This window comes from Lissotriton vulgaris, chromosome 4_1 (assembly GCF_964263255.1).
Source record: "Lissotriton vulgaris chromosome 4_1, aLisVul1.2, whole genome shotgun sequence".
Classification (NCBI taxonomy): domain Eukaryota; kingdom Metazoa; phylum Chordata; class Amphibia; order Caudata; family Salamandridae; genus Lissotriton; species Lissotriton vulgaris.
The window spans coordinates 1,902,623,475-1,902,645,370 of NC_141691.1; the positions used below are offsets into that span (position 1 = coordinate 1,902,623,475).

Sequence of the window (21,896 nt, forward strand, 5' to 3'; positions counted from 1 at the left end):
ACAACACAATAAAGATTCCATTTTTAAACATAGAACAAAATTAAATAAGAAAAATTTACACCAAAACAAATTAAATCCACATGAGATATGAATTTTTAAAATTTTGGTGCAAAACGCACCTAAAAAGTGAAGCAAGAAGTCACTGTTCATGGGTCACAGGACCTAGGTATGATTTCAGGCTGACCATGATGGAGAGTAGGTTGGATACACCAAGAGGATTGCCTTTGTCAAAGATTTTTCCTTCTGACTTAGTTTCTGAAATGGAAGTCGAAATCCAGGAGCAGGGTAAGGTTGCAGGGTTCTGGCAAAGTCGTCTTGAAGTTGGATAGTCATTGTACAAGGTCATGATGAAGCAATGGTTTTGGCAGGAAAAGCTCAGAGCAGGAAAATTCAAATTTGAATCCCACTAAAGACCTTACATTCGTTGGATACTTTCCATCATTCGCCTTGTCAAGATTTCTATCTTCAGACTTAGTCTCTTTTTTAGGCTAAAAATCACCAGTGGGACAAGCCTTGAAGCAGTGCCTGACGAAGTACTCTCAAAGTTAGATATCTTTGCTGTGAGGACCCACTTACAATGCTGATGCCTTGAAAGTCAGATAATTTTCCAAGTCTCACATTTTAAGATTTTCTGGAGCAGCACGTAGGGATCGAGATGCACTCAAACAGGGACAATCAACATGGTCTAGTCCAATTGCTACTGATCAGCTGTTCACTTAAGAAAAAGGTCTTGTGCAGGTTGCAGTGACCCTGTAGCCACATAGGAGGTCATCCAACTCTCATTGGGAGTCCACTACTCACTCCTGAGTACAAGTAGGAGCAAGTCTGGCCCTTTAGGTCTCCACACAGGTCACAGCGAGGAGGGTCTCTTTAGTTGTTCCACAGTTCCAGCTGCATCTGATGTTCTGTGGGTGAGTTACCACTCTTGTAGGATTTACTAGCCAGTAGGTAAAGGTAATTCCTGAATATTATCTAACCTCTGAGATAAAATATCCCACCCTACCCAACGTTTGCAGCAAATCCTTTTTACCTTACTGCAAACTATACCTCTGAAGTAATCAAAAGAAAGCTGGAACAGTAGGTTCTTTATGTTACTTTATTAAGATGTTAAGTTAAGATGATAACCCCATCAGGAGCAGCTGTCCGAAACACAAGTTATAACAACCTCAGTGCACTATTCTGAATAAAATCCGACATGACAGTATCCTTCTGCACTTGGAGGTTTCTGGTGTCCCAGTCAGTGGCCTGTTATCGAAATGAGCAGTCCACTCCTTCTAACCCCACCAAACTAACTGTAGGACCAGCTCCTTCTCCCATTGGGATGGTGCCAAGTGGAGCACTGTGATGCCAGGGAATGAAAGCTTTTCTTCCCCATGTCTTTATTTGCAGTTACTTATGAATGGATAGGCCTCATGCCTTTTCCTTTCATGCTAATGAAGTTCCTTATATTTTCCTTAGCTGAGGAGAGTTATATACCTCGCATCCAAGTTCTCTTGCCAAAAGGCCTAAGCCGTTGTTTCTGCTTGGGAGCTGTTTTCACACCCCAGTAATAGGCTATTGCTAATTAGATAGCTGGAGGTTCAGATAGACAAGGTCTAACTTTTTTTTAAAGTTACTTTTTCTAAATAAGTATCAAAAATCGTATTCACCAGTGAGTTGGATTATTAACTACATGTTAAAAACAGTAGTTGAATCATTTCAGTACCTTGTCTCAAACTAGAGTTAACAGACTATCCCCCAGATGCATCAAGAACCCATTTTGCTATTATTTAATAGCGAAAAATAACAATTCGCTATTAAGGAATATCAAAATGCAATGCATGAAGAAATCACTTAAAAAATAGAGATTTCTTACAAATTCCTTAATTGCGACTCGCAAATTGCGAGTCGCAATTAATGAATACCTCTCCATTCATTCCTATGGGCCTAGAGGCCCAAAGGAATGAAAGGGAAGACATTCTCAATTTGTGAATCACAATTATCGAATCGCAAATTGAGAATGTGATTACAAGGGTGCAGGGGTGTCCTAGAGACACCCTGTTGCACCCCTGAAATTGATCTGTGCACATATGTTGCGCACACACATTCCCCTAGGGCATGTGTGTGCGCAACATGAAACTTTGAAAAATACACTTTAGTGCATTTTTCAATTTTTTTGCAAATTACCATGAAGTTCAACTTCATGGTAATTTGCAAGCCCTATTAGAGAAATCGCAATTTTTTAAACTTTAATGCATTGCATTTAAGGAATCTCAATTTGAGATTCCTTAAATGCAAGTAATCGCAATTTTGCGATTTCTTAATTTGCAATTTTTGCATTTGGGATGCAAAGGGGCAGATTCTGAGAATCTGCCCCTTTGCGAGCAGATTTTACCTCGATGCATCTATGCCATAGTACTTGCTTCCGTCTCATAAAAATAGGTTCAGCCCTTCAGAATAAAAACAGGTTTGGGGGGCTAGTCTCGGTAGCCACATGCCAACTGGAAATTTCCGCAACTACCACTTTTAAATACCAGAACCCCTACCTTGTAGGCTATAAACCCTATTTGGGGTGGCATATTTAATATTTAAAAGTATGGTTCTTTCCAGTTAAAAGGATTATTTTACAAGCAAGTTTGCTGCAGGTTTAAAAACTGTAGCAGTCAGGCAACACAGGTAGGTCAAAAGCCATGTTTTCTTTGTAAGTCTAGTGGATGGCATTGGCTGTGCAGCAATCCTCAGATGACATTTACCTTCCCATGCCAATAGTGTACTTTCCTGCACCATATGGTATGGCCTTACTGGAAACTTAAATATACCAATTAGAAGTTATCCCATTCTGTCATGTATTAAGGGACAGAGGACATACAATGGGGACTGGAGAGAAGTACCACAGAGTGCAGGGTTAAAAAATCAGCAAAAAATTGTGATATTTATATAAAAACTGCATTTTTTTCTCAGAATCCTAACATAGATTTAGACTTGCAAATAAAGGAATTTGAGTCCTTGGGTAGAAATTGCATGTGGAAATAAATTTGGATATGTAATCTCTGGTGTTTTTCATTTATCTAGTGGCTGAAAGGTTGCTAGTCAGTCCTCAACCACAAGTGCTATGTTTAAATAGACAACTGTCATTACTCTATATTGCCGTAATTGTCACTCTGATAAATCCATCAGTTGCCTGTGCACAGAGATCACGGGCAACTAAACAATGCAGCTTTAGGGTGCTGGATGGAAGGATGTACTTTTTCACTTGCAGATGCAAATGCTGCTATCCGAAGGGCAAACACCTAATGCGTAACAAGGGATTAAAACTTGAAATCGTACATGTAGTGAGCGCGCTAGCACGCTACGTCACGTGGCTACGTGACGTACGTTGACGTAGAGGCGCGGCAGGCGGAGCGCGGCATGCAGAGCGCGAGCAGGCTGGGCGTAGGACATGCTTTGCGCTCCTTGTATGTATGTACTGGAATAAAGAGGTTGGCACCATCACCCGACTCCGAAAGTTATTGGGGGGAGAAAGAGCATCTCTACAGTGGCGACGAGGGTGGGATACCGACCCACGACCCCCACCACGCAGACTACGAGAAGCACGGCGGAACGGAGTGGTGGCGCAGGAGAAACGAGGAAGGCCCGAGGGTACGCACAGCGACCCCACCCTCATAGGGCACGGCAAGGAGCGCAACGCAACCATCAGCAAGGAGAACAAAGTACCGAGAGCACAAATAGCGACGGTCGAAGTACCCTGAACAACCGAGGTAGGAAGCCAGTCACGGTCACGGCCCACCGGGATACGCACTGGCTACTCCACCCGAACAGGAAAGGGCTGAAAGGAACAGCCCTCCACCCTTGCTCAAGAAGGAAGAACGAAACGGTGCACCAGGGAGCCCGAGAAGCCTGGAAGGTACGCTGCCCGCATCCCGGGCGGAGAAGATGAATGTACAAGCGGGCTACGCGATAGCGCCAGTCCAGTTCCTTCCCCGACCAGGGGAACCGCTCATGAAATGGGAGGACTGGAAGGAATACATAGACAATTTCATAGAGGTGATGGAAGACGAGAGCGAGGAGAAGTTCAAGCCGCCGAGAAAGAAACGCATCCTGCTGCTAAATCTGGGCCCAGAAGGCCTAAGGATCTACAAAAGCTTGGTACCGAAGAAGAGAGAGACAGAGGATGACGACGTGTATGCCCATGCGCTGGAAGACCTAGAAGAACACTTCAAACCCTCAGTGTGCGTCTCAGTAGACAGGTTTAACTTCCAGCAAAGGAAGCAACTACCTGGGGAAACGGTGGAAGAGTATGTGGCGGCGTTGAAGAAACTGGCGGTCTCGTGCAAATATGCCAACTGGGAAAGTGAATTCATAAAAGACCAAGTGGTGATGCACACCACGTGCACGAGCGTGCAGGACAAGCTATGGGCCGCGGGGGACACCTCGCTCAAGGACGTGTTGGTGATAGTAAAAAGGGCTGAACTGGCACGAAGGTGTGCAGCGGCTACGAAGAAAGAGATCGTACCCAGTGGAACGGTGAACAAAGTAGACGAGGAAGAACACCACAAGGATAATCAGGCACGGAAACAGCCAGAAAAGGGTCCCGACAAATGGCGGAACAGCCCAGGCAACCCTGGCAAACAGGCCGGAAGTAGCAAGCGGCCTTGCTACAGATGCGGCAGTTGGACGCACGAGGCGCACGACCGGAAGTGCCCCACGCTTCGCGCCAAATGCACGTTCTGTGGAATAGTCGGCCATTTTGAAAAGGCGTGCAGGAAGAAGGCAGCCAAGAACGCAGTGAAGTACGTGGCCCAAGCATCGGAGGAGCCAGAAGAAGCAGCAGAGGAAGAAGTGATCACAGTCCTCTGCATCTACGACGAAATCTTAAGCATAAACGACCGAGGCCGTGCCACCGGCGGAGGAAGAACGATGAAACCCGTCATGGAAATGAAGATCGGAGGCGTCGAAGTCCAAGTGGTGGCGGACACAGGGTCGCCCTATACCATCATCCCCCGGAGCGTGTGGGAAGAGAAGTTTGCTCCGCGACTGGGCTCCGAGCTGGACAAGCTGGACATACGTCCCGTGACCTACAATGGTGATCGAATCCCCATGGCCGGGTGCAGGAAATTGAACTTCGAATTCAGGGGCAGAGAGGCCAGGTGCAAACTGTATGTCTCCGAGAAAGGTCCCTCCGTCCTAGGGTGGCTAGACCAAGGAGACCTGGGCATCAAGCTGGACCCGGGAGGCAAGGAACAGATATTATTGACGGAGCCGGAGGAAGCGCTGGACACGAATAAATGGAGGAAGAAGTTCCCAACGGTCTTCGGAGGCTCAGTGGGCAGACTCGACAAATTTGCACACAAGATCATACTCAAAAAAGGAGCTGTACCGGTGGCACACAAGGTGAGAAACATCCCGCTGGCAGTAAGGGACGACGTGAAGGAAGAACTACAACAGCTGGAGAAAAGAGGGATCATCGAGCCGATAGCATGTGCTGAATGGCTATCGCCGTTGGTGGTGGTGAAGAAACCGAATGGGAAGGTCCGTTTATGCGTGGACCTACGTGAGTTGAACAAAAATATAGTGGTGGAGAAGTTTCCCCTTCCCCGGATAGAGGAGATGCTGGCCAGCACAAGGGGTATTCAGTGGTACTCCACCATAGACTTGACCTCAGCATATCACCAGATAGCGTTACACCCAGAGAGCCGCAGCTTAACATCCTTTATAACTCCCTTCGGATGCTATCGATTCCGCCGCATGCCGTTCGGGCTAGCCTCGGCGGCTGCGGTGTTTCAAAAGCTCATGCACCAGCTGTTTCAGGACATCAAGGGAGTGCAATACTTCCAGGACGATATATTGGTGATGGGCCAGGACAGGATGGACCACGACAGGAAGCTGGAGGCGGTGTTGGGCATCCTGGAAGGTAAGGGCCTCACAGCAGCATGGGCCAAATGCCGGATAGGGATGGAGAAGGTAACGTACTTGGGCCACGAAATCAGTGCTCAAGGAGTGACCCCCAAGAGTGAAAATGTAAAGGCGATCTGCGACGCACCATCACCAGCTACCAAAGAGGAAGTCAGGTCATTCCTGGGAATGGCGGAATACTATGGGAAGTTCATTGAACATTTCGCCTCGAAAACTCACCATATGAGGCTGTCAACCCGAGAGAACAGCGAATTCTGTTGGTCAGAAGAAGCTCAACGGGAATTTGAAATGATAAAGAGAGAAGTGGCAGGGGCAATTCCACTGCAAGGGTTCGACCCCCAAGGAAGCACCATACTCACCACAGATGCGAGTGATAAAGGTCTGGGGGCAGTCCTCATGCAAGACCGAGGCCAAGGGAGAGTCGAAACCATATGCTTCGCATCCCGCACCCTGAACGACACTGAAAAGAGATATAGTGTGATTGAAAAAGAAATGTTGGCGGTGGTGTGGGCCATGTCCCGGTTCCGCCAGTTCCTGTGGGGCACAAGGTTCAGGTTGAGGACCGATCACAAGCCCCTGCTCAAAGTGCTCACATCTAGCGGACATGCGGAAGCGACACAGAGGATCTCGAAAATGTCGCTCAAATTAATGGAGTTCCGCTATGATGTTGAACACATTCCAGGGAACAGGAACAAGGTAGCGGACTACCTGAGTAGGGCGGCAGCGATGGAGCCCAGTACAGAATGCCCCGAGGCGGAGGAAGAGTGGGTCGCACTCACCGGGGACCTCGAAGTATCCATCAGCAAACAGGAATGGAGAACGGCATATGAAGGAGACCCGAATATGGAGAAAGTGAAGGGCTACATTGTGAGAGGCTGGCCGGACAAATGCAAACTGGAGCGTGGCCTTGTCCCCTACTTCGAGGTGAGAGAGGAACTATCAATGGATGACCAGGGAACATTTATATACAGAGGGGAAAGAGTCATACCCCCGTCAACGATGATACCCAGATTGATGGACATGTTACACGAAGGCCACCTGGGAGTGGGAACGTTAAAACTAAGGGCCAAGCAGAATTATTGGTGGCCAGGAATGGACATAAGAGCGGAAAGACATGTGAGAGAGTGCCTGAGGTGCCAGGGTGCAGACAAAACGCTGAAACCATTGCGCCCTGCCCTGGGAAAGATTGATCCTCCACAAAACCCGTGGGAGGAACTGTCCATCGACATTTTAGGGCCAGTGCTGAATGCACAAGGTATACAGAAATACATTTGTGTAATGGTGGATCGTTATTCGAAATGGCCGGAAGTAAAGATCGAAGAAACAATGGACACTGAGAAAATAGTGAGCTTCATGGCAGAGACCTTTGTGAGAGAGGGCATCCCTAAGTGTGTTCTTAGTGACAATGGGCCCCAATTCCGCTCTGATAAATGGAATCAATTTATGCAAAGAAATGGAATAGCGTCTAAACACACATCCATATATCACCCGGCTGGGAATGGGTTGGTGGAGCGCTTCAATAGAGTGGTGATGGGCTCGATACAAGTGGCTATTGCAGACAACAAAGACTGGGAGGCGGAGATATGGCACATGGTGTGGGCGTATCGGATAACTCCCACGAACACTGGCTATAGCCCTTTCCAGATATTAAGGGGCCGGGAGCCATTCACCCAAGACAACAGGATATGGAAGGACAGAGTTATCAAGAGTGAGTGGTCACCGGCAGTGGTGCAAGCCAATCTGAAGAAGGCACAAGCAGTGTATACCAAACACTATGATGCGAGGAGGAATGTAAAAGACACTGCCCTCGAAAAGGGGGAATGGGTGAGAGTAAGACTGCCCACACTGCAGAAAAAAGGGGAAAGTAAGTACAGCAGGCCCCTGAGAGTTGTGGAAATCAAGGGCCGGGCGGCTTTGCTGAGCGATGGAAATGTGTGGTCGCAGGATCGCATGGCCAGGTGCAATAAAATACTCAACTGGAGAAGTGGAGGCAACATGGAAGAGAGTGAGAGCAACAGTGACCACTCCAGTGACTATGGAGGTGAAGGCCCGGACTTAGGAGAAAGTAGTAACGAAGATCAAGAGGCAAGTGCAGAGTGTCAGCCGGAGGAAGACAGCAGTCGGGGCGTGCCTAGCGCGGCTGCGCTAGAGAGTGGACAGAGCGAAGAAGCTACGTCTGCCAGTTCCCCGGTAAGACTGACGAGAAGGGGCAGGGCGGTGGTCCCACCAGTGAGGTTCAGAGACTATGATATGAGTCAGGACTTGTTCACATAACTCTTTGGAAAAAAGGGAGATATGTAGTGAGCGCGCTAGCACGGTACGTCACGTGGCTACGTGACGTACGTTGACGTAGAGGCGCGGCAGGCGGAGCGCGGCATGCAGAGCGCGAGCAGGCTGGGCGTAGGACATGCTTTGCGCTCCTTGTATGTATGTACTGGAATAAAGAGGTTGGCACCATCACCCGACTCCGAAAGTTATTGGGGGGAGAAAGAGCATCTCTACAGTACATGCTTTGGGAAGGTTAGGTTACAGCATTTATAGTGCGTTGATTAGTGTGGGAATATGACATATTTTACAGATATTGTGTGGGTAAATCAGAAAAAAGAAAAGGGAAAATGAAAATGAAGCACTTAGAGTGGTTTTGAATTCCTGTTTAAATAAACAATCATGTTGGCACTATCATCTACTATTTTCATTATCATCTTTAATTGTTGTGGAGGGCATGGAACCTGTTAATGAAAAACAATAGTGCCAAAATACGTCGTCATCACACCGAATTATGAGAACGCACTTCTACTTAGATCTTCTAAAAGCAATGTGAAGACAATTACAAATACTACAACATTAATCTAGAAGGGCAGTGGTCAGTGTACCCAAGAGGGAACACATCCTCCGTTTCTTGCATAGGTTGCATTGGCTTTCTGTGGTGTTCAGAATCTATCTTAAGGCATTAACCATTCTACACAAATTTGCTTGTAGAAAGGCCTCATGATAGCTAAACAACTGAATTCAAATCTACCATCTAACCAGAAACTTAAAATCTGTTGATAAACACATTTTTATTCACCTAAAAGCTATAGACAAGGATGCTCGAAGCCAAAACGCGTGATTACAAATGAAAGAGGGAAGACTGAGAGTGAGAATGATTCACTGTTTGGAAGAATAGATAGATGAGTGGGTGCACAGATGAATAGATAAATGAGTGAATAATTGAGTGCATGGATAAAGTTCCAATGCAAGCAAATGGGCAACTATATAAATGTAGACCTGTAATACCTGAGATGTCGGGTAAAGAACCTAGCAAAAAAATGTTTTGCTAGGTTCTTTACCCGACATCTCGGGTTTAACAGGTCTTCTATTGCACTAGTAGGGTGGACCTAGCGTATACCGCTATCTCCCCCCTTTTTCTGATTCAAATATATAAATGGCCATGTGCATGCTGGATAATGTCCATCAAGTGTGTTCAGCATCACTTCTCTATGTCTCTCTTAAAGTCCTTTAGCCCGGGGGTTGAATATTTTTAAAGCAGCGGGTCTTTCCAGAATTGGTTGGCTTGCAGGATAATACAGGGCTCCCCTTTGCACATGGCAAAGCCTGACAGATCCAGCAAAGTGAGTGACTGCTTCATCTGCTTAACGGGCCATGTAGAAGCAGCAGTATGGCATTGATATGCTAGATCACCATGTGTGATTGGAACTGACTCACTGGTTATGTTTATTCCTTTTATTTGGGGGGCAGAGAGCATATGGCAGAGATACCCGCCACCCCCTCTCGACGCAATCCCCAAGGATGGGAAACTGGAAACTGTTCTGAACTTTTGGTAGGCGGGAGGGAGTGACCCTTCCGGCCGTATTTATTAAAATATGAAACAACATTAAAACATTAAAATAACAGTTTCATATTATGTACAATTTCATTTCCACATTACGATGTTTGGCTAACCTTAACTGATCTCTAATACAAAGGTTCTCCTAGCCGAACTAACATCCTACAAAACATTTGACTTGAAATTGTACATCCTAACGTTAAGGGCCAACGGCAAGGTCGTAACCGGTGTCAGATCCCTAAACCAGAAAATACCCCCCTCACTTGTGAGGGGGGGCGACCGCACAGAGGCGTACCTCAAGTGCATCTACCAATTTCCCTTTGACTTGACGGGGGCCCCAATGGACTCGACGCCATTTAACGGTCGTCCGAGGACTCGTGTGAGGTGTCTAAAAGGTAGCGTAAACCCCCTCCCGAACCCCACACAACTTACCCATCTGCCGTCGCAGATGTCCTGGCCCCGGGAAATTCCCCAGGAGGGCCCGTAGCCCCTCCTATCCGGGAAGGGGCCTTGACCGCCTTTCCTTCCTTCCGGCGGCCCATCCTTAGAAGGGACCGCCTCCCCGTTGAGGGGCCAATGGCCACCTCCCCCGAGCGCTCCCATCCGTAATGGGTGACGCCCCCCCATAGGGATCTTCCAATTACTGCTCACCGATCATGACCTTACCGCCCGACCAAAATAAATACGACAATTTAACTAAAATCATTCAATTATAAAACAACCATAACTATTTCACATATGATTACTGATCAATACTAGTGCAGAATTACTTTATTTGAAAAAACATACTGTAGATGACCATTCTTTATTGCATACTCAAAATAACACGACAATCATCACAACCTGCAAGAAATAGAGTTACCATATCAACTTTATTCAAAACAACTGGCTGTCCTCAGGGGCTGGTGGGTGGGTCAAAATTGGCTCTTCGTTCCGTCTCGAGCTCACGTGCAGCGGGGAGGTGCAGCTTCAGAGCACAGGAACAAGAGGATGCTTTCTTGGCTTGTTGCTCCTTTTATCCGTCTTCGGGCGGGCGTAAACCCGCCTCCGCCTGCCCCCCGGGGGCGTGGCCGGCGGAGTCAGCGTCTAGGACAACCCCCTACAGGGCGGGAAAAGGCGCACCCCGGCTACGCCGCTTCGGGCATACCAGCCGGGACTTGCCCCCCGCCCAAGATGGCCTCCCGGGGGGATCGGGGTACTCCACCATACGTTCAGGGGGACCGAGTGGTCGCCCCTTTCCATATGGCAGAGATACCCGCCACCCCCTCTCGACGCAATCCCCAAGGATGGGAAACTGGAAACTGTTCTAAACTTTTGGAAGGCGGGAGGGAGTGACCCTCCCGGCCGTATTTATTAAAATATGAAACAAAATTAAAACATTAAAATAACAGTTTCATATTATGTACAATTTCATTTCCACATTACGATGTTTGGCTAACCTTAACAGATCTCTAATACAAAGGTTCTCCTAGCCGAACTAACATCCTACAAAACATTTGACTTGAAATTGTACATCCTAACGTTAAGGGCCAACGGCAAGGTCGTAACCGGTGTCAGATCCCTAAACCAGAAAATACCCCCCTCACTTGTGAGGGGGGGCGACCGCACAGAGGCGTACCTCAAGTGTATCTACCAATTTCCCTTTGACTTGACGGGGGCCCCAATGGACTCGACGCCATTTAACGGTCGTCCGAGGACTCGTGTGAGGTGTCTAAAAGGTAGCGTAAACCCCCTCCCGAACCCCACACAACTTACCCATCTGCCGTCGCAGATGTCCTGGCCCCGGGAAATTCCCCAGGAGGGCCCGTAGCCCCTCCTATCCAGGAAGGGGCCTTGACTGCCTTTCCTTTCCTTCCGGCGGCCCATCCTTAGAAGGGACCGCCTCCCCGTTGAGGGGCCAATGGCCACCTCCCCCGAGCGCTCCATCCGTAATGGGTGACGCCCCCCCATAGGGATCTTCCAATTACTGCTCACCGATCATGACCTTACCGCCACAGGCCGGATAGTTGACCGGCTATCCGGACCCCCCACAAAACTCCTACCTAAAGGTCATGTTTTAAACTCTTCAGCCAAGCAATGAGGTCTCCTATGAGTAACTCATTCCCCACCCGGGACAAATGGACCCCATCTCCCAAATACATACTGTCCCCCTTGATACAACCATGCGGGATAGAATGCAGTGCACTTGAACGAAACAATCTACCCAACTTGTTATTTACCTTCTTCACTGAGTGGTTCAGAGCAGAAACCGAAATCGCCCCCCGCCACATTTTACGTGGAATCATATGGGACCATGCAATGGTGCACCCTGGAACTCTTCTCGCCAACCAACTTACAGTGGAAAGCATTGCCTCGAGAAGCAGTCGTCTACCAGTGGTCACCAAATCATTACCCCCAAGATGGACTATGAGTATAGACGGCGGTGACCTTGTCCGCCCTAACAAACCCTCAAAAAAGGATTGAAACTGGTCAATACAGAGCCCGCCCCTTCCGTAGAAGGTTACCCTGTACCCGTATTCCCCAGCCATGTGAATCATGTCACCTGCCTTGAATACGTCTGCGGCACGCCTCACGTATGAGTGGCCCACGACCCACACCTCTCTTTCCGCAGCCGGTGATGTCTGACCGCTGGTTCCCGGGTGTCGGGTCGACTGCACAGTCCGCCCCGCCTCGTAAGGTTGCGCAACTGAAAACCAAACAAAAACAAGAAGCATGAGTACATCATTACAGCTTCACAACATGTGCAACCGCACATACCTTTTGTAACAGTTCGAGGACCAACGCCCCAAACGCTTTACTTTTTCAACACTCAGACCCCTGGCTGTAGCCTCAGTAGCAGCCCCTATCCGAAAGGAGTGGGTCCCGAACTCGCCGGGGTTCAAGCCCGCGGCCGAAATTGACATCGCCAGCACCCGCCGGAACTGAAACCTCGTCAGTGGGGTGGCGTCAGCGTGTCTCAACAAGGTCCCCCCCCATGATGCCACCCTCTGCGCTAAATATTCCTCTACGCAAACAACAGGGCACATGGAAGACCCGGGAATCCTCTGAATGATTATGCAGTCCCCAATCGCACCCTGATCGGTTTTTGACCTGAAAAACGAGACAGTCATCGTCTCGACCTTGACCCGGATGTGCTCCCGGCACAGTCCCCCCATCGTATCCCGCTTGTTCTTTGCCACTAGTTTGCTTACCCGCATAGCCCCATGGAATGCTAGCGCAAATGCGGCTCGGAATAACACAGTTTCATACTGGGATGAACATGTTGCAGGGAGTACGGAGAATAACAGGGCCAACCTATCCAGACCTATCGGGTGCCTCTCATCCACTCTGCGACCCTCAAGGCGTTGCCACCCACGTAGCGCTTTCTGCACCACGAAAGACGCTGTCGGGTCCTGAATCCCATGAGCCTTTGCCATAAAGGAAATGGCGGCCCGATGCCTCTGGGCCGTAGCTACTGATTTGCCTGCCTGATGTAAAGACAGCAAGAATTTTATGACAAGCTCTTCCTGTCCCCAAAGCTCCCCCCTAGCAGAACCCAAAAAGGACCAATAGGAACGGAACGCCCCTTCATATGCCTTCCTTGTCCTGGGTGCTAGACTCTCTCCCACGAGGTTTTGTAGTTCGGGGCACCGAGAGACCAGAGAGCTTCGGGAAAGGGTGCCGCCACCGGGTCCGCTGTGGGCAGAAAACCCCAGAAGGCCTGCATACGGAAACGAGAAAGTGCATCAGCCGCTTGGTTCAGTACCCCCGGGACATGTCTTGCCCTAAAGAGCACATTCAACTGCATACATAATAACACAATTTCTTTGAGCAGTCTCAGAATCCATTTGCAACGTGCTGCCTGACTATTGATACACTCAACCACAGTCATGTTATCAGACCAGAACACCACAGAGTGATCCCGGAACCCCTCCGGCCACGTTTTCAAGGCCACCAGAATAGGGAAGAGTTCGAGAAAAGCAATGTTACTCGTCAGCCCGCGCTCGTGCCACCATGACGGCCATTTTTGAGCCGACCATTGTGTCCCAAATATGGCCCCAAAACCTATACTCCCCGCCGAATCTGTCCAAAGCCCCAGCTCCTCGGAGGACACCGCTGGTTTGTTCCAGACAATTCGACCATTGAAATCCGCCAGAAATGGCAACCAAATGCGCATGTCCTGGCGAACCTCTGCCGAGAGCCTCGTGCGGTGATGTCCTTCCTTCAGGCCGACCATGGCTTGTGCAATCGAGCGGGAAAAGGGGCGGGCCATTGGCATCACTCTCAGGGCAAAATTCAACTGACCCACCACTTGTTGCAATTGATGCAGGTTTACTTTCGTCGCACGAATACATGTTTCAAGGGATGTCCCAAATTTTAACACTTTTTCCCTGGGTAATCTAAAACAACCTTCTACTGAGTCGAGCTCGATCCCCAGGAACTCGAGCAAAGTTGAGGGACCCACAGTCTTACCTGGCGCCAATGGCACACCAAATTGATTCATTAAGACACGAAATTCATGTAAGGCCTTACCACATTCAGGATCCCCGGCTGCCGCCAAAAAGAGAAAGTCATCGAGATAATGCATAACATGCCGAAAACCCGTTTTCCTTGTAAATACCCATTGCAGAAAACAACTGAATTTTTCAAAATAGGCACAAGATATAGAGCACCCCATTGGCATACATCTATCCATGTAATAGCGACCCTGAAACATAAAACCAAGGAGACGCTGATCGTCTGGGTGTACCGGGAGCAACCGGAACGCTGACTCGATGTCCGATTTTTCCATCAGCGCCCCGGGCCCCAGGCGATTCAACATGGCGACGGCCTCATCAAAAGATGCGTACCGCACCGAACACACTTCCGGGTCTATCGCATCGTTCACGGAAAGACCACGTGGGGCTGACAAGTTATGTATTGGCCGAAACTCACCCGGGCCCTTCTTGGGGACCACCCCTAGAGGGGAACAAACAAAGTTAGCAACCGGTGGCCAATCAAATGGACGGGCAACACGACCTCGAGTTACCTCCTTCCCAATCTTTACCTGAACCACCGCCGAATACTGCAAGGCCGACAGTTGGTTCTTACAGTTTGCTACACCCTGAAAATCCCCCACTGGGATGCGGAAACCATATGAAAACCCGTCCCGCAACACCCCAGCGGAAGCATGATCCGGGTATTCGTTGAGCCAAGGAATCATTGCCATGGTATCAATCGGAGTAGGTAAAGGCACCCCTCGGACTATTTCAGACCTGTTTGGCGCTTCCCTTACCACCGTTATCACCCGTCTTGGCTCTGCACATGGACTCAGGATGGGATGACTGCCCACACCCCCCGCATTCATGTCTGAACTTGCATGACCCCTGGGGCCTCGTACATTTTCCCCTGTTGAAATTCCAACAAATCCCCTTTTTACCTGTGTTGCCAGTCGACTTCGAGTGGTGTTCGGTACCTGCACCTGTCCGAAAGGGTGTCCCAGAGGATTGGCGGGAAGATTCACCCCCATTACTCCCTGACAATGGCACTTTTAGCATTCCTGAACTCTCCATTTTCTGCCATGAGACAGGGTCGAAACAATCCCATGTTAGAACTGGGTTGTGCTCTTTAGCCTTTCTAAAAAGATTGTCATAACAGAACCACTGATTGCCCCCGTACGTCAGGGAATACTCCATGATACGTGACTGATAAATAGGCAATTCGGTCAACAACTCGGGCCTGCGCTCACCCATGATGGAGGTAAAAATGCCCCATGCTCTGCCCCAAGTACCTATGTTTTCGTCAACCTTAAAGGCGGCCATTTGCGCGCGCCAAACACTCGGATGCATGAGCTCCTTTTGGCTCTTCACATGCTCTATCTCGTAATGGTCGGTAAGCAATGAAAACATGTTTACATACTTATCCGCCCAAATCATTTCCTTAATTTCCAGTGGAACATGCTGGGCAATCTTCTCCCTTCGAGAAGGTACAGACCCCTCCCCCGCAATCGGCAATGGCCGCTTACCTGAAGTAGATCCCGCACTTGCCGCCGAACTTGGGCCTGCTGCACTTTCAGCCGCCGGAACCTTTGGGGGAACAGAAGATGGTGCCTTTGCAGCCTCTCTGGATTCCCGCAGCTGTCTCATTACTGCCCGGGCGTCGTCAGCTGTGGCGCCCTTACTATCTTTCCCCAACCACGCTGCCAATTGCGCCGCCAACTCGGGAGGCATATCTTCCCCGTTCACGGGGGTGACCACCACGGGGATCGGATGCCCCTCCTTCGGAACCGAGGTTGGCTCCTCACGTGGAGTATCGGGAACCGGGGTTTCCCCCCCAAGTGCCCCCCTTTTTGACCTCTTGCCTCTCCCGCTAGGGACTACTCCCGGCAAAGCTGGTCCGATAACTCGCTTCGGTCCTCCCTCCCCGTCTTTAGCCGCCATCTACTTCTTCAAATCGGCTACCTCCTTTATGAGCATGCGTAGCATCTGATCGGTACCGACCCGCTTTCCGACCTTCTTGCCCGGCATTCTCAAGCGAAGATATCTGTAAGACAAAGAGAAAGATTACAACGCTCAAAATTGGCTCTTCGTTCCGTCTCGAGCTCACGTGCAGCGGGGAGGTGCAGCTTCAGAGCACAGGAACAAGAGGATGCTTTCTTGGCTTGTTGCTCCTTTTATCCGTCTTCGGGCGGGCGTAAACCCGCCTCCGCCTGCCCCCCGGGGGCGTGGCCGGCGGCGTCAGCGTCTAGGACAACCCCCTACAGGGCGGGAAAAGGCGCGCCCCGGCTACGCCGCTTCGGGCATACCAGCCGGGACTCGCCCCCCGCCCAAGATGGCCTCCCGGGGGGATCGGGGTACTCCACCATATGTTCGGGGGGACCGAGTGGTCGCCCCTTTCCATTTGCAGTAGATGACTGCTGCTGTCAGCTTTGATAATCACATGGAACAGCCATATCAAAAGTACTCACATAATTTCACATCATGCAAGCGGCCAAACCATTGATTTGAGGAAGGAGGAGGCGGGGATCCACCTACCAATCTACAATGGCAAGGATACACTGCAGGAAGCGCAATGGAAGGCAGAAAAGATACAGAAGGAATTGGACAATTGGACAACCCTGGAAGCAGAGGACCACAAGGAGAAAGCAAGAAAAAGAAATGAGACAGCATTAATCTACTGGAATACTGATTGGTGCTATTTCTAATAAGTTGCCAGACACAGCTATGGATTAAACTATGATTTGCTGGGATATCTTCCTTGCATAACTCTTTCTTAACTATTCTTGTTCGTCTGATGTTCTGTTGCATCATCCTTGATTAAATTCAATGCCTATTTCTAGCCAGCCCTCACATACTCTTGCATTTTTTATATGTACAAATTTAGAGAATAGAAATATCGCCCTCCAAAAACATTGTGGCCTAACTATCTAGAACCAAAATATTGTGAGGTATGTATACCTAAATACAGCTTTACTATTCTTACCTCCATACCCACATACCTTGAAGATATACTTACATATCTGTAGAGTTAACTATGATAAACATCTACTTACTTTCATATATTGAGCTTCATGATATTTGTAAATTCACTTATACCCATCTTTAATTCCATATGTTAGTTCCACTGTACAAATTACACATGTAATTCATAAATCTGCATCCAGAAAATCTGTTGCATCTAAGGTTGCAACATTCCAGGAGTCTTATTTCATTGTGGTCTCTGGAATGATACCAAAATATGGTGGCTGTACCATCCATTCTCCTCTGTATTCACCGGCTTCATTCTGAGTGTAGGGAGCTGGCGAGTCATTTGAAAAATGCTAAATAAACCCACAAATACTGAAGAAGGGAAAGCAATAGTGTGACCGTTTCTCCAGTGAATATCATACCTACTATCTTTGATTTAAAAGGATATTGTAATTCACCACAGAATTTCTGAATGAACATGCCCATTATCTCTGTTTTTCATAGAACTCTTGGTGCACTTACTACCCTGAAGACGCATGGCAGGGCACACTATATCTGCCATACATACAGTGCATTGAGTTGCTTTGTTTGTTTACTTAATTACTACTGCTTTCAGTCTCAATTAACCTAGGTAACCACTGTCCAGCAATATGTTCTTTGATCTTGCAACTGCTCAGATCATATGTTAATAGCAGTATATGAAGTACTGTCTCTTTCATTCTAGGTATCCACAGAAAAAATGTATCTTTGCCACCTAAAACTATACCCTATAAGTGAAATATCTTCACCAATTCATTTAAAGAGCTGCTGGTCCCAGTGTATCATGAATGACTTGCAGACTGATTTATCCGTGTACTATCTCCTATAAAGAGGTGAATGCAGAACATTGTACTCATATTTCAGATCTGGCAGTGTAGGCATTGAGCCAGAGTTTTCCACTAAATGCCTATAGCACAGTGGCATTGCCCCATTTGATCAGTTCAATCCTACAAATGTATTGCAAAAAGTACCTGGGAGAAGGATTTCCTGGGAATGTAAAGGCTCCTCCTCGCTGAGATTTCCGATGTTTCGGAGTGGACGGGGGCCCGGGAGCAAACACCATGTCTATCCTGAAAAATAGGAACACAAAAACACAAGCTAGACAAATTTTCATCACTGGACACATTCTATACTATTCATATCAACACAAATCTAATAGTAATCCTTGTATTGTTAGAATTGACTGGACGCCTAAGTACACATCCAAGAATCAATACACAACACCATGACACAACATGAAACAAAGGCACCAAACTCCATTCGAACACAATCACTGATAACGTTGACCAAGGTTTAATCAATACCTTTGAAAATGTCTTACTTTAATTGCCATCCTCATGTGGGGTGAAACACTGAATGCATGTGGGATTTGACTGTATTCTGCCTCCCAATGCAAAACTATTTGCATCAGATTTCATGCAATTCAGAGCTCTATGGCCAGAATCATTTTCAACCTCCCAAGTCGCACTCACATCCCAGAACTCGATTCTCTGCCGCCCCATTCAACTGCGTCCACAAACGAGTACAATTTGAACGCCTCACCCACTCTTTTAAGACACTACAGAACACTGGCCCATCATACCTCAACAATCACATTTGCTTTCACCAACCTTCCAGACACCTCCACTCGCCTTTAGTCCTACTTGCACAAACCCCACATATACAGACAAGCAGATCCGGTCAATAAGCCCTCTCTTACATCGCACCTAAAGCTAGGAACGATACCGGCTACACTTAAGAGCCTCCTCCTGCCTTCTTAATTTCTGCAGGAAACAGAAGACCTGCTCAGCACCAGGAAGCCCTCCTGGGTGATAGCACGATCTACAAATCTGCGTAACAGAACAGTATGTGTTTAAAGCATGTTATGATTTCTCGCCAAAATATTGCTCAAATGACTGAAGTATGTTCATCCTGCATCCCTTAATTATCTTACTGTGGTGAAAAAGTGCTCCTCAGATATTAAATACATCAATACTAGTAAGCCTGCATGGGTGCTTGCTTCTGTTTGCTCCAAGCCCTGGCCTGTGTTTCATACCATGAAGAAATAAACTGTACTGGGAAGGCCTGCGATACGAAAGAGATATACCCCTGACTCGCGTCTGTACAGCTGCATTTGAGTCTGCCGTCAAGCCACCAAATTGCAAACAAATTTGGAAGCTGACCAGAATCTACAGCATTAGTAATTTCCCATCAGATCATTTTTATTGAGAAATATGGAGCATAGAGAGACAACATTTTGGGATGTCTCTTAAAATAGTTTTACAGGTATGCTAATCGGAGAGGAACATACTACGTCACAGCCACCCACTGAACAATTGGCCTGCCAGGCCCCGGCACAAAAGAGCTGCACAGCACTGACTGCACACTATGACATACAGTGACTAAATTCATGGAATCTGTCTTTGTCCAGGGAATCCACAGGCACCAGTGTATGTGGGTGTTTGGGATGTTAGGGAACACCTCAAGATGTTGAGGCATGAGACATGGATGGCTCGAAAGCCACCAGAACAAAGCAACAATAGTCATTCAAATCGAAGAAATAAGCCTTCAAATAAGCATGATTTTAAACCCCACACAGGAAATCAAGAACAGTGACAGGTGATCACACAAAAGGCAAGTTGGACAAAATCACTGTAAACATCCTCAGTGATGACCACAAAAATGGGCTGACAGGGTGAAGAAAAATGAGACCATGATAAATGAGGTCCAACCCTCTGAAAAGGAAATGCAGAAGCAGCTCAGCCAACTTCCTGAAAGGGGTTAATTCCATGACTTCAAGTCAGTAAATAACAATGGGTCAGTTAAGGAGGAACATCCTGTGGGTTATTAGACTATTAGAATATGTAAGGTACTGATTTGGTGGCATATATGTAAGAAAAATTCTCTCAGATGGTGGCAGTCAGGGGATCTGTAAGAAATTGGGGGATTAGTTTGAAAGGGATAAAAACCCCACTCAAATGATAAATACAATCCTTGTCAGGATGAACCACAACAGTCACTAAATACATATGTGCCTAACCCTCTAGTAGCTCTGTGCAAAATCAGTCAGGTTTAACTTAGTGGCAATGGGTAAAGTAATTATGCACTCAAACAGTAATAAAGTAAAAACATAACGCAAGAAAAATCCCAAACCATGTTAGAAAACACGGTAATTTTTTAAATATTTAAACCAATCCAATAGGTTGAACCAGAGATATAAAATGTTTACATTTTCAGTAGAAATAGCACCAAAAAGCACAAAGGTCCAGTAACGGTTATCTGTTTGTACTGGACCAGGTAAAAGCAAAAAGTTAAGGCTGACCACAATGGAGCACAGGTTGGATATTGGGACCAGGTTTATCCTGATGGAAAGTTTACCTTCTTAGTCCAGTTTCATGTGAGAAGCATTCATCAACAAGTTGATCAGCAGTTGGGCTGCAAGCTAGATCTGGATGGGGGTTTGGGGGGGTCCTCAAGGTGGTCACTGTAGACCCAGGTCCTGGTGAGAACCTTGCAATGGGGGTGCATTCCTCATCAGAGTGAACAACTAGTTGACGGTTGACACTTTGCATTGGCAAGACACATAGGGCGGTTAATGCTGTCTAGAAGAACTCTGAGCAGTGAGGTCCAGGGTTATTATCCAGGAAGGTTGCATTGGCAGTCAAGTTCCGGTCCCGCATTGCCCTCGAAGTCCACTCGTGTTTGCAGAAGTGCGGGGACAGTTCTATTCAGTGTGAAGAACCTAGAACCTTTTTGTTTTCATTTGGAGTCTAGTTCTTGCAGTATTAAGTTTGGAGGAGTACACTTTAACACCAGGCAAGAGTCCAGGACCTGGGTGAGGGGGGCCGGTCTTGGGGGTTAGCACTCATTCTGGCAGAGGCCAGCAGCAGAGTACAGGCCAGAACAAGTTGGTTATGGTCAGTGGGGCAGTTGCATGGAACAGCCTCTGGAAGTTTGTTGTGTTGCAATAGCTCCAAAAAGAGGTCAGCCAACTGCCCTATAGAGTCATTTTGGGGTCCTGGGTTCAAGGCAGGCAGGTCCAGTCTTCCTTTGAGTTCTTCAGACAACAGGGTAGTCCTTGTTCAGATTCTTCACAGGTCCTGGAGAGTACTGGGAAGGCCACTTTTACGCCCAGTGCCAAACTGTGGGTGGGAGAAACTCCTGGCCACCCTAACCAATAGGGTGAAAGTTCTCAGGGGTGACCCAGCTCACTGTTGTAGTACTTTCTGTGAGTTTAGCTCCACCTAAACACAACATGGCAGAACCTGTCTTCCTCTGGTCAGAGCTCTATGTGCTCACCCAGTGGTGTGGCTATAATAATGGACAATAAATATTTATGATCACGCCAGACTAGTGCTGAAGCAGCTCCCCCCTCTATCTGGGTTTGGAACCAAGCTGAATAGGAAGACAAAAGATAGCAGGCCTATGTGTGAGCTATATCTGCCTGTGACAGGATAGGCACCCTCTGAATCTCAGGAAGCGGCTATGCACAGCCCCCAAGCCAACTTGCTCAAGGAAGAAAAACACCTCTACACAGTCAAACCTTTTGTCCACTGTCTGGGAGCAATACACGTCTCACTACAGAGGAGCCATTCAACAGTCAGGTGTTATGTGTCCCTGTTGGGCCTAGAAAGAAACAATACTGATTCCAGCTGCTCGTACAGTTAGGGAGGATACACTTTGGCCTTCGATTTATCTCACAAATATGCGTTTTGACGCCCTGAGCAAACTGAAAG

General features: G+C 47.8%; 1 protein-coding gene across 1 annotated transcript in view; it reads right to left on the reverse strand.

Annotated features, from left to right (window-relative positions):
• KCNQ3 (potassium voltage-gated channel subfamily Q member 3) overlaps positions 1-21,896 on the reverse strand; it is a 751,198-nt gene that overhangs the window by 25,322 nt on the left and 703,980 nt on the right. The window contains exon 13 of the mRNA XM_086966229.1: positions 18,153-18,251. Coding sequence (XP_086822355.1) covers positions 18,153-18,251 — 99 coding nt within the window. The remainder of the gene's footprint in view (positions 1-18,152; positions 18,252-21,896) is intronic.